The following is a 12,549-nucleotide window of genomic DNA, read 5'->3' on the forward strand; positions in this document are numbered from 1 at the left end:
ATATCTGAGTTGTGAATTCAGTTTTTCTGCTCCCTCCTACAGATACCTTAAAATGCTAAGTATTTTTTTGCTACCTTGCAAAAAAAAAAAAAAAGCATAAATGCAAAAAATAGAAGTTATTATTTCCAGTTTAGGAGCGTCCTGTTGCAGTTTATAGTCATTCAGCGGTAGTCCTGCTTTAATCTGGTAATTCCTGTGGTTTACCTGTAAATCCACTTTATCCTCTCTGATTACATGGTTGTTCTGTCGCTCTGCACAGGCTCTAGATTGTATCCTGGATAGAATGAAATCTTCAGGGTTCAACTTTTCCAAAGTCAAGGCTTTATCTGGAACTGGTCAGGTAAGGGACCGCATCAGTGACCATTAGCACCACAGGGACATTATTACTTGTGTATAAAACATGCCTATTTATTTTAACAAATATGCTGGGGAAGTTATTCTGTGGCACTTACTAATATGCAAGTATGGGTTCTCCCCCTGCCCTGTGCTGTCAGGCTCCATTGAGGGAATAGTAGACATAAATACAGCTAATTTCTATCACTTGCTGGTTCCCACTTAGGTCAGTAACGCCCCTTAGACCTGCAGGGAACGTAGTCAATCTGATGAGTCCAGACAAAAAGCAAAGGCCCAAGGAATGTTTAGTTAAAATGGGTGACTTGTGTTTTTTTTAATACTTGAGTTATAAAAAAATAATTTTAGAGCAATAAGGCAACTACAACATTTCACAGCATCATGATCCCCGTAGGGGGTCATCCACCCACCCCCTGCCAATGCCAGTTGTCTTTGTATGACTGCAGTATATAATGCAAAATGTATTATTTAATTTTATTATGAACTATTATTGCATTAGGCATATTAGCTGATTGCACCCAGGATCCTCTGTATGTAACATTACAAATCACAGTATGAAAATTGTATGTCATGGTCAGATTGATCCTAGCAGTGTATGTCGGATGGACCTTTTCATTAGATTATCCGTGCATTGGACAGTGACTGATCAACAAATTCATTTTCAACACATTGCAGAGTTTAAGGCAATTCAATGCTGCGGATGTATTTTATAGCGTGGTAAAGTAATGGAGGGAGGACCATTATAAAACAATTCATCATCTGTACAGCTAGAATATGCATCAAGTCATTATATTGTGGCTGATCATACATCAGTCCTTCACACCTCCTTTATTTATTTAGTTCTAGGAACATGGCATTTAGAGGTGTTTTTATATTCTCTTATCTTGTTGCAGCAACATGGCAGTGTGTATTGGAAAACCGGTTCCAGAGAGATATTAAATCATTTGCCTGCTGAGCACCCTTTGCACATTGCACTGCAGGTAGGTCCCTGTGTAAGGATTATTCACAATTTACTGTATTGTTGGAGATTTGTGAGATAATATATGATCTGGACAGTAGAGGGCAGCGGAGATGTAATATATGATCTGGACAGTAGAGGGCAGAGGAGAGGCTGGAGTTGCAGCGCGGGGGTTTGGCAGTTAGTGATAGTTCTAGGGAAGTTGAAAGATTGAGTGAAGCTGCACGTCGTTGGAAAAAAGGTATGGATAGAGCAGTGCAACCCTGGATCTGTTTTTGGTGACTCTGGGACGTGTTGTGCAGCTTGGCATGAACTGAACTCGGTGAAGGACACAGCATCCTGGGCTAGGCCACATGAGGCTCTATCTCAAAGGACATAGAGAAGCCCTGAATTAGGTCTGTTTCCCACGTCAGTGTCTCTGGTACATGTGGTGACAATTATCGCACGTACCGGAGACACTTACACAAGTAGTACATGTCAGTGTGTTTCCACAGATCGTGTGTCCGTGGGCAAAACACGCTGACATGTGAGTTTTTCTCACGCTGCACGGGCCGCAAAATGTCCACACTGATGACACATGGATGACATCCATGTGTCATCAGTGTGACACGTTCTGGCGCATGGGAATCAGCGGTACAGTTTGCGCTGTTCCCAAGTGCTGGGGGCTGAAGGCATCTGTCATCATTGCCCCCTGCTTGCGTTGCGATCAGCGCCAGCAGAGCACAATGTTGAGAGTTGTATTCTGCTCCCGCTGTGTCCAACAAGTGTAAAAATAAGAATAAAATAAAAAACACATTATACTCGCCTGTCCAATATACTGTCCCACGTTGTAATCCATCTGACCAACAATTTTGCATCAGCGTCTGTGGTGGCTTGAAGAGACCGCAAACGCTGAGGAGTAAAGGCGACTGACTCCCTGCAGTGAGCGAGCCCCTGACCTGAGCTCACTGAGCGGTGTCCTGTCACTCAGTGAGTTCAAGGGCCCGCTCGCTGCAGTAAGTCATTCTCTCCTGCTCCTCAGCGTTTGCGGTCGCTTCAAGCCACCGCAGACGCTGATGCAGAATTGTCGGTCAGATGGATTATAGCGTGGGACAGTATATCGGACAGGTGAGTAGAATGTGTATTTTATTCCTATTTTACACTTGCTGGACACAGCTGGGGCACAATACAACTGTAAACATTGTCCCCTGCTGGTGCTGATTGCAGCGCAAGCAGGGGTCAATGATGACAGATGCCTTCAGCACCTAGTGCTTGGGAACACAGAGAACTGTACCGCAGATTCCCAGGCGCCGGTACGTGTGATCCTGATGCGGCAGATGGTTGCCACATGTATGCCACACATGTACACACGGACGCAGATATCTCCAGTACTGTTTTTTTTTCCAGTACCGGAAATATCAGGACATGTGAAACAGGCTGGTGAGCGATTGGCATTCTCTAAGAGATTCAAGTCAGTGTTTTTGATTATTTGGGACTCAGCCCAACAAGGACCCTTCTACTTCAGTCAGAGGACGTACCGGTACCATCTTACAACTTAATATATATGCGCATATATAAATAACTTTTATAGAGGTTTAGTTAGGAAAAAACGCCTCTTTTGTAAGAGACACTTAAAAAACTGCTCCGAGTAGGCGATTACTAAAGTACTGGCACAACACTGTCGTTTTATGGCTTGATGCATAGAAAGGGTTAATCACCTGTATTTTGCTTGCTTTTAACTGTTAATGCTATTAACTGTACCTGTGAACACTGTTAGCTATTGTTTAGAGTAACTGCTGTCATTGTATTTGTTATTTATTCACTGTGTACCTGCTATCCTTAATTTTGTTTTTTTACAAACTCTTTAGTAAATATTTATAATATATTATCTAATGTTTGTGGGTGTCTGCTGATTGCTGCCGTACCTCTCGTCCTGTGGCCGTCCCTCGTCCACGTTTCACCTGTATGGTATAGTGTCATTAAATATTGATTTTGGCTTAATTGGTTTAAAAGAAAAAAAAAACTTTTTTTCTTTAATAGACTTGTTTCTGTATCCAAGACTGTCCTATCTGGATGGACTCCAGTACAAGTGCTGAGTGCCACCATCTAGAAAAATCTATTGGAGGGGCACAAGCGCTGGCTAATATTACTGGGTCTCGAGCATATGAGGTTGGTACTAAATAGTGACTTTATTAGTGGAATGTGGTGATGTGATGGGGGCAACTGACTGTCAGACATTTGGGCTGTTAACAAGGTTCCGGGAGGCCCATGGTCCCCATAAGCAGCACTGTAACAATGGAGCTTTTTGAGTGTAAGCCCACCTGAAATTGTCAGTGGAACTAATGACTTTCCACTGCACTGGAAGTTTTTAACATTCAGCCCGTCAGAGATGCCGCTCCTATAAACTGAGACTTTATGAGCACTGACGTGACAACCACCTGGATTAGGAAACAGCAGAATCACAACAGTGCGTTCATTACATATTGTTAGGATTCTGCATATTACAATCTCTCATTAGTTTACTACATATCCCAGAAAACCCCTTTAATTGTTAAAAAAAAACTGTAAAAAAAAATGTTTTTCTAATGCTTCCAATAAAAATAGGTTCACTTAGAGAAAAAAAACAAATGCCCTCCAAAAGCAACAAATATTTGCCATTGCCTTTCCCATAATGACTCGCTCTGTAAAACTATTTCATTATTTATCCTGCATAATGAGCATGGTAAAAAAAAAATATGAAAAGCAATGCCAGAATTGCTTTTTATGTTCATCCCGCCTCATAAAAAAAAGAATAAAAAGTGATCAAAAGAATTTAAGTATCCTAAAACTGCATCTTGTTGCGCAAAAAAACAAGTCACAGCTCTCCTAATGCGATAATGTCTGTAAAGTGCTGTGGAATTAATTATATAAGTGAGTAAAATAAAGAAATAAAAAAATAGTATGATGACCAAAAGACGATTAGAAAGGAATTTTTTTGTGCAAATATAGGAGAACTTAATAAAAAAAACGACATAAATTGGCTATGATCATAATCATATTAACCTTAATTATTTTACAAGTTGGAGGCTGCAAAAATTAGAAATAAAAAAAATCCGAATTTATTGTCTTATGTTAATCGCTCCTACCAAAAAATTTAATTTAAACGTGATCAAAAAGTCCTATGTAACCAGAAACTGTACCAATGTAAACTACAGTGTATTTTGCATAAAATAAACAATTCTTTCAATTGAAAAATAAAAAAAAGTAACTAAAATTGAATGTCTTTTTTTTTTTATGTATGCATTACTAAAGGATATCAATGAAAACTATACCTTGTTCTGAAAAAAATAAGCCCTCACACAGATCTTTCTATGGAAAATTGTAAAAATCTATGGGTCTCAGAATATGGTGACTCAAAATGTAATGATTTTTTCCTCTATATTCTTTTATTGTACAAAAGTATTACATCATAAATAAAACAATATACATTTGGTATTTCTATAATCATTCTGTCTCACAGAATACCCACGATGCGGATTTAATGCGTTTCAGCGGCGGCATTTCCGCCACGGAAACGCATTAAAATCGCTTGTTAAGAGGTCTGCCATGTATACCAATGATAATCCGCATGTGCTGTGCACATGCTGCGCAAATTTCCGCTGCGGATTATCATTGCGGAAAAATCTGCAGCACAACCAATTTGGGCACGATATCGCGGTGAAATCGCGCCCATTGACTTGCATTGAACCGCATAATATCCGCATGTATACATGGATGCCTGCGGATGTTATGCGGTTCAATGCGCGGATGGTACCCGGGTCTGGAGAAGAGGAGACTCTCATCCGACCCGTGTACCATCGTACCTGCAAGTAAAAAGAGAATTATAAAGTAAAAAATAAAAAAAATTATTCATACTCACCTCTCTGGCGGCCCCCGGTCTCCTCCCGGCCACGTCCTCTCTCCTCGGCGGCCAGCGGTGTACTGGCAGGTCCTGCTAGTACACCGCGGGACGCCAAAGAGAGAGGACGCGCCCGGGAGGAGACCAGGGGCCGCCGGAGAGGTGAATATAAGGTTTTTTATTTTTTACTTTTTAATTCTTTTTTTTTCACTTTAGATGCAGCATTTGATAGTAGAAATTTCCTCTAAGTTGGTCACACAATATAAATCCATGCCAGTTGCATGGATTTATATTGTGTGACCAACTTGTCAAGCACTTTTCCAAGTGATGCTAAAATCGCTTGGAAAAACGCTTGAAAAAAATGCATGTAAAAACGCTGAAAAAACGCATGTAAAATCCGCATGTGTTTTTTCTGCCAAGGAGATGCAGAAATGCTCAGGAAACTTCTGCTTCAAATCTGCATCGTGGGCACATAGTCTAACATTTAATTTTAGTGGTACAGCCCAATGAGAGGAGCAAAACTTCACATGCAAAAAAAAACAATGGTAGAATTGCTGATTTGTTCTATTCTTTTCCATAGAAAACATCAATCCAACAAACCTCCCAATGTTTAAACTCTTTAATTAGCAGTAAAAAGTAATTTAAATACCAAAAAATGGGATGAGTTCACAACTTTTTTTTAAAAGAATGCAATATAGTAATATTAAAAAATGTGCATCTATATATCAGATACAAAATAGATTAAATATGAGAAAATCCTGAAGAGAAAAAGAGTGGGAATGTAGACCTGCCAGGTTTCACTGCATGTGTTACTGAGTTCATTGGTCAGTAGTTTATCCTCGGAGGAAGGGCTAGCATATCTGTGCTCTATACATATTTACATTCATTTAATTAACTAATTTTTTTTGTATTTGAACTCACAACCAGCAGCAGCAATAGCTGAAAGCCACAGGCTACACATTGTGCTGGTACATAGAGCTACATATTTATATAATAATGCATTTCAATGTACCTGTATTCTGGAAGTTAAATAAGTGATATATTTTTTTAATTACCGGTACTAAAAAATATTGAAAAACAACTAGAACAGTGCTCCCCAACCTTTCTGACCTTAAGAGCCACATTCAGCTCTGAGAGAGGGTCACGAGCCACATCCAGCTCTGGTCCCCCTTACAGTAGTTGCAACCAAAGCCCCCATTACGAGTATAATGATAACCAAAGCTTTTCCAAAGAAATCACCCAGAAGCAGAATACCGAGATCCCCCAATGCCCCAATTCAGTATTCTACCATCAAGCACTCCCAACACACTGTCGCATCCAGCTTCAAGCACCTCCTCTGAAAGGAAGTACCATCCAATCTCCAGCCTACCATACTTAAAGGGGTTGTCCACTACTTTTACATTGATGCCCTATCCATAGGGCATCACATACCTCAGCTACTGCAGAACCTCATAATACACACCTCACCTACTGCAGAACCTCATAATACACACCACAGCTGCGGCAGACCCTCATAATACACATCTCAGCTGCTACAGAACCTCATAATACACACTTCAGCTACTGCAGAACCTCATAATACAGCCAGCTGGAAGTGCTCACCTGCGGGGCTCTGCCGTTAAGTGGTAGTGGCCGCTTCGGTGTACTGCAGATCCGCCTCCCATTCCCGCATGCGGGACCCCGGCCAATCATACATTGATGCTCTATCCTACGGATAGGGCATCAATGTAAAAGTAGTGGACAACCCCTTTAATTTATCTCCAAACCCCTAAGACCAGTATATGGGCATCCAGATCGGCTCTAATGCAACAAGCTGGCAGACATTCGCGACCTACAATTCATTGGACCACGAGCCATATGTGGCTCCCGAGCTACAACTTGGGGACCCCTGGTCTATAAAGTAGAATTGACCATAGACAGGAAGTACCATACTTGAAGAAGTTGTCCGACCCCGGAATCCAATTTTTTTTAGCTAATTTGTGCTGTATTGTAATATACAACACCCCTATACATTTGGTATTTCAATTCTACCTTTTGCTCCTCCTGAATTTCACTTCATTCCCTGCATCCAGTTTGTTTACATCTGGCACTCCAGACCAGGCAGCTTCATGGGCTTTTTTTTTTCTAAGATCACAGCCAGACCTAGCCCTGCCCTCTGCCTCAGTGTCCAGCCCACCCTCTGCCCACCCACTGCACCCTCATTGGCTGTCAGTATCTTCCCACAGTAACCTCTGTCATTCATCTCTGCATTGGAGGTGACAGAGGAGCGATCCTGTGTCCTTATCTGTAGTGCAATAATCTACCTCTCATCCACAGTGGTGACAGAGCTGTCACATGTCCCCCACATCACATCCAAAATGGTGACAGAGCCGTCACATGTCCCCCACATCACTCCTTGACATAGGAATACTGTGAAATGCAAAGTGTATAGTCATGTGTGTTTGCAAGAGTGTAAGTATATATATATATGTGTGTATGTCTATAGTATGTGTACATATGTATAATACATACCTCAGCTGCTGCAGAACATCATTATACAGCTCTGCTGCTGCAGAACCTCATAATACACACCTAAGCTACTATAGAACATCATAATACACACCTAAGCTACTATAGAACATCATAAAACAAACGTTGGCTGTTGCAAAACATCATAATACACACTTAAGCTACTGCAGGAAATCATAATACACACCTCAGCTACTGCAGAACCTAATAATACAAACTACACCTACGGCAGAACCTTGTAATACACACCTCAGCTACTGCAGAACCTCATAATACACACCTCAGCTACTGCAGAACCTTGAAATACACACCTCAGCTACTGCAGAACCTTGTAATACACACCTCAGCTACTGCAGGACCTCATAATACACACCTCAACTACTGCAGAACCTCATAATACACCCCTCACCTACTGCAGAACCTCATAATACACACCTCAGCTACTGCAGAACCTCATAATACACACTTCAGCTACTGCAGAACCTCATAATACACACCTCAGCTACTGCAGAACCTCATAATACACACCTCAGCTACTGCAAAACCTCATAATAAACACCTCAGCTGCGGGAGACCCTCATAATACACACCTCAGCTGCTGCAGAACATCAACATTCTTAATATTTAAGCCATGTGCCTCGTTCAGCCGACCTGTCCTGTCGGAATGATTTTTCCGGCTATAATATGGCTGCAGATGCAGCGTTCTACAGCCAGCCAATCAGAGCGCTTCCTCACCCTTTTATGCAAATTAGTTGGTGGCAAAAAGAAACAACAAACCACTTTTCAACAAATTTCTCTTAAATATTCAGCAGGGGCGGGCCCAATTTGTCAGCAGGGGCGGGTCATTTAGTCAGCAGGGGCGGCTCAATTTGTCAGGTCACTTTTGATTTTTTTTTTTTTTAGTCTCCCTAAGGTAAAAGTTAATGCCTCTATGGGCACATAAATAGAGCCGAGGTTTTCCTGTATAATTGTGTGCGGTGAGGAGATCATGGTGATGTATCTGCCAACAAGCTGAAATAACATCTGTCAGCGAGAACAGTCAGATCTGATTGTTCTCATATGTGGCTAGGCCGGCACATATGTAGCTAGCAGAACATCACCATCCTTCAAATAGGAATTACACGACATGAAGTGGTCTCTCTCCACCGCACACACTTTTTCCTACAGGTTTGGGGTCTCAGAGCTTAGTGACCATTGAAGCGCTGGGGTTGTGGGTTCAAATCCCACCGTGGCCACATACACACAATATTTTACGCTCGTGCTGCTTTACTTCCATCTTCTAAATATTAACTAATAGGCTGAATGTTGGTCTATAGCAGTGGTCCCCAATCTTCCTGACCTTGAGTGCTAAATTCATCCCTGAGAGAGGGTTACGAGCCACATCTAGCTCCGGCCTCCCTCGCAGTAGCTGCAGCCAAAGCCCCCATTACGAGTATAATGATAACCAAAGCTTTTCCACAGAAATCACCCAGAAGCTGAAAATCAAGATCCAGGAGTTCCCACAATAACCCCATTCCGTATTCTCCCATCAAGCACTCCCAACACACTGTCACATCCAGCTTCAAGCACCTCCTCTGACAGGTAGTATCATCCTGTCTCCAGCCTACCATACTTAAATTATCTCTAAACCCCTAAGACCAGTATATGATCATCCAGATCTGCTCTTCTGTGCAGGGCTACTCACAGAATTCACCATTTTGAGATATGATCTTCATACTGGTTTGCTAGACCTGGAGCTAATGCACCAAGCTGGCAGACATCCGCTAGCCACAATACATGGGACCGCGAGCCACATGTGGCTCCCGAGCTACAGCTTGGGGACCCCTGGTCTATTAAGTAGAATTGACCATAGACAGGAAGTACCATACTTGAAGAAGTTGTCCGACCCCGGAATCCAATTTTTTTAGCTAATCTGTGCTGTATTGTAATATACAACACCCCTATACATTTGGTATTTCAATTCTACCTTTTGCTCCACCTGAATTTCACTTCATTCCCTGCATCCAGTTTGTTTACATCTGGCACTCCAGACCAGGCAGCTTCATGGCCTTTTTTTTTTTCTAAGATCACAGCTAGAGCTAGCCCTGCCCTCTGCCTCAGTGTCCAGCCCACCCTCTGCCCACCCACTGCACCCTCATTGACTGTCAGTATCTTCCCACAGTAACCTCTGTCATTCATCTCTGCATTGGAGGTGACAGAGGAGCGATCCTGTGTCCTTATCTGTAGTGCAATAATCTACCTCTCATCCACAGTGGTGACAGAGCTGTCACATGTCCCCCACATCACATCCAAAATGGTGACAGAGCCGTCACATGTCCCCCACATCACTCCTTGACATAGGAATACTGTGAAATGCAAAGTGTATAGTCATGTGTGTTTGCAAGAGTGTAAATATATATATATATATATATATATATATGTGTGTGTATGTCTATAGTATGTGTACATATGTATAATACATACCTCAGCTGCTGCAGAACATCATTATACAGCTCTGCTGCGGCAGAACCTCATAATACACACCTAAGCTACTATAGAACATCATAATACACACCTTAGCTACTGCAGAACCTCATAATACAAACTTCACCTACGGCAGAAACTTGTAATACACACCTCAGCTACTGCAGAACCTCATAATACAAACTTCACCTACGGCAGAACCTCATAATACACACCTCAGCTACTGCAGAACCTCATAATACACACCTCAGCTACTGCAGAACCTTGTAATACACACCTCAGCTACTGCAGAACCTTATAATACACACCTCAGCTACTGCAGAACCTTATAATACACACCTCAGCTACTACAGAACCTCATAATACAAACTTCAGCTACTGCAGAACCTCATAATACACACCTTAGCTACTGCAGAACCTCATAATACACACCTTAGCTACTTCAGAACCTTGTAATTTACACCTCAGCTACTGCAGGACCTCATAATACACACCTCAACTACTGCAGAACCTCATAATACACCCCTCACCTACTGCAGAACCTCATAATACACACCTCAGCTACTGCAGAACCTCATAATACACACCTCAGCTACTGCAGAACCTTATAATACACACTTCAGCTACTGCAGAACCTCATAATACACACCTCAGCTACTGCAGAACCTCATAATACACCCCTCACCTACTGCAGAACCTCATAATACACACCTCAGCTACTGCAGAACCTAATAATACACACTTCAGCTACTGCAGAACCTCATAATACACACCTCAGCTACTGCAGAACCTCTTAATACACACTTCAGCTACTGCAGAACCTCATAATACACACTTCAGCTACTGCAGAACCTCGTAATACACACCTCAGCTACTGCAGAACCTAATAATACACACTTCAGCTACTTCAGAACCTCATAATACACACCTCAGCTACTGCAGAACCTCCTAATACACACTTCAGCTACTACAGAACCTCATAATACACACCTCAGCTACTACAGAACCTCATAATACACACTTCAGCTACTGCAGAACTTAATAACACACACTTCAGCTACTGCAGAACCTCATAATACACACCTCAGCTACTGCAGAACCTCCTAATACACACTTCAGCTACTGCAGAACCTCATAATATACACCTCAGCTACTGCAGAACCTCATAATACACACCTCAGCTACTGCAGAACCTCATAATACACACCTCACCTACTGCAGAACCTCATAATACACACCTCACCTACTGCAAAACCTCATAATAAACACCTCAGCTGCGGGAGACCCTCATAATACACACCTCAGCTGCTGCAGAACATCAACATTCTTAATATTTAAGCCATGTGCCTCGTTCAGCCGACCTGTCCTGTCGGAATGATTTTTCCGGCTATAATATGGCTGCAGATGCAGCGTTCTACAGCCAGCCAATCAGAGCGCTCGCTCACCCTTTTATGCAAATTAGTTGGTGGCAAAAAGAAACAACCAACCACTTTTCAACAAATTTCTCTTAAATATTCAGCAGGGGCGGGACCAATTTGTCAGCAGGGGCGGGTCATTTAGTCAGCAGGGGCGGCTCAATTTGTCAGGTCACTTTTGATTTTTTTTTTTTTAGTCTCCCTAAGGTAAAAGTTAATGCCTCTATGGGCACATAAATAGAGCTGAGGTTTTCCTGTATAATCGTGTGCGGTGAGGAGATCATGGTGATGTATCTGCCAACAAGCTGAAATAACATCTGTCAGCGAGAACAGTCAGATCTGATTGTTCTCATATGTGGCTAGGCCGGCACATATGTAGCTAGCAGAACATCACCATCCTTCAAATAGGAATTACGCAACATGAAGTGGTCTCTCTCCACCACACACACTTTTTCCTACAGGTTTGGGGTCTCAGAGCTTAGTGACCATTGAAGCGCTGGGGTTGTGGGTTCAAATCCCACCGTGGCCACATACACACAATATTTTACGCTCGTGCTGCTTTACTTCCATCTTCTAAATATTGACTAATAGGCTGAATATTGGTCTATAGCAGTGGTCCCCAATCTTCCTGACCTTGAGTGCTAAATTCATCCCTGAGAGAGGGTTACGAGCCACATCTAGCTCCCGCCTCCCTCGCAGTAGCTGCAGCCAAAGCCCCCATTACGAGTATATGATAACCAAAGCTTTTCCACAGAAATCACCCAGAAGCTGAATATCAAGATCCAGGAGTTCCCACAATAACCCCATTCAGCATTCTCCCATCAAGCACTCCCAACACACTGTCACATCCAGCTTCAAGCACCTCCTCTGACAGGTAGTATCATCCTGTCTCCAGCCTACCATACTTAAATGATCTCTAAACCCCTAAGACCAGTATATGAGCATCCAGATCTGCTCTTCTGTGCAGGGCTACTCACAGAATTCACCATTTTGAGATA

At 42.3% G+C, this 12,549-nt stretch overlaps 1 protein-coding gene across 4 annotated transcripts in view; it reads left to right on the forward strand.

Annotated features, from left to right (window-relative positions):
- XYLB (xylulokinase) overlaps positions 1-12,549 on the forward strand; it is a 452,351-nt gene that overhangs the window by 98,389 nt on the left and 341,413 nt on the right. For all 4 annotated transcript variants that reach the window (XM_073677727.1, XM_073677730.1, XM_073677731.1 and 1 more), the window contains 3 exons: positions 260-340; positions 1,245-1,331; positions 3,329-3,457. In XM_073677727.1, the coding sequence (XP_073533828.1) occupies positions 260-340; positions 1,245-1,331; positions 3,329-3,457 (297 nt within the window). The remainder of the gene's footprint in view (positions 1-259; positions 341-1,244; positions 1,332-3,328; positions 3,458-12,549) is intronic.

The sequence above is a fragment of the Phyllobates terribilis genome, unplaced genomic scaffold (assembly GCF_046119375.1).
Source record: "Phyllobates terribilis strain yellow unplaced genomic scaffold, ASM4611937v1 Scaffold_4__5_contigs__length_816908805, whole genome shotgun sequence".
In the NCBI taxonomy this organism is placed as follows: domain Eukaryota; kingdom Metazoa; phylum Chordata; class Amphibia; order Anura; family Dendrobatidae; genus Phyllobates; species Phyllobates terribilis.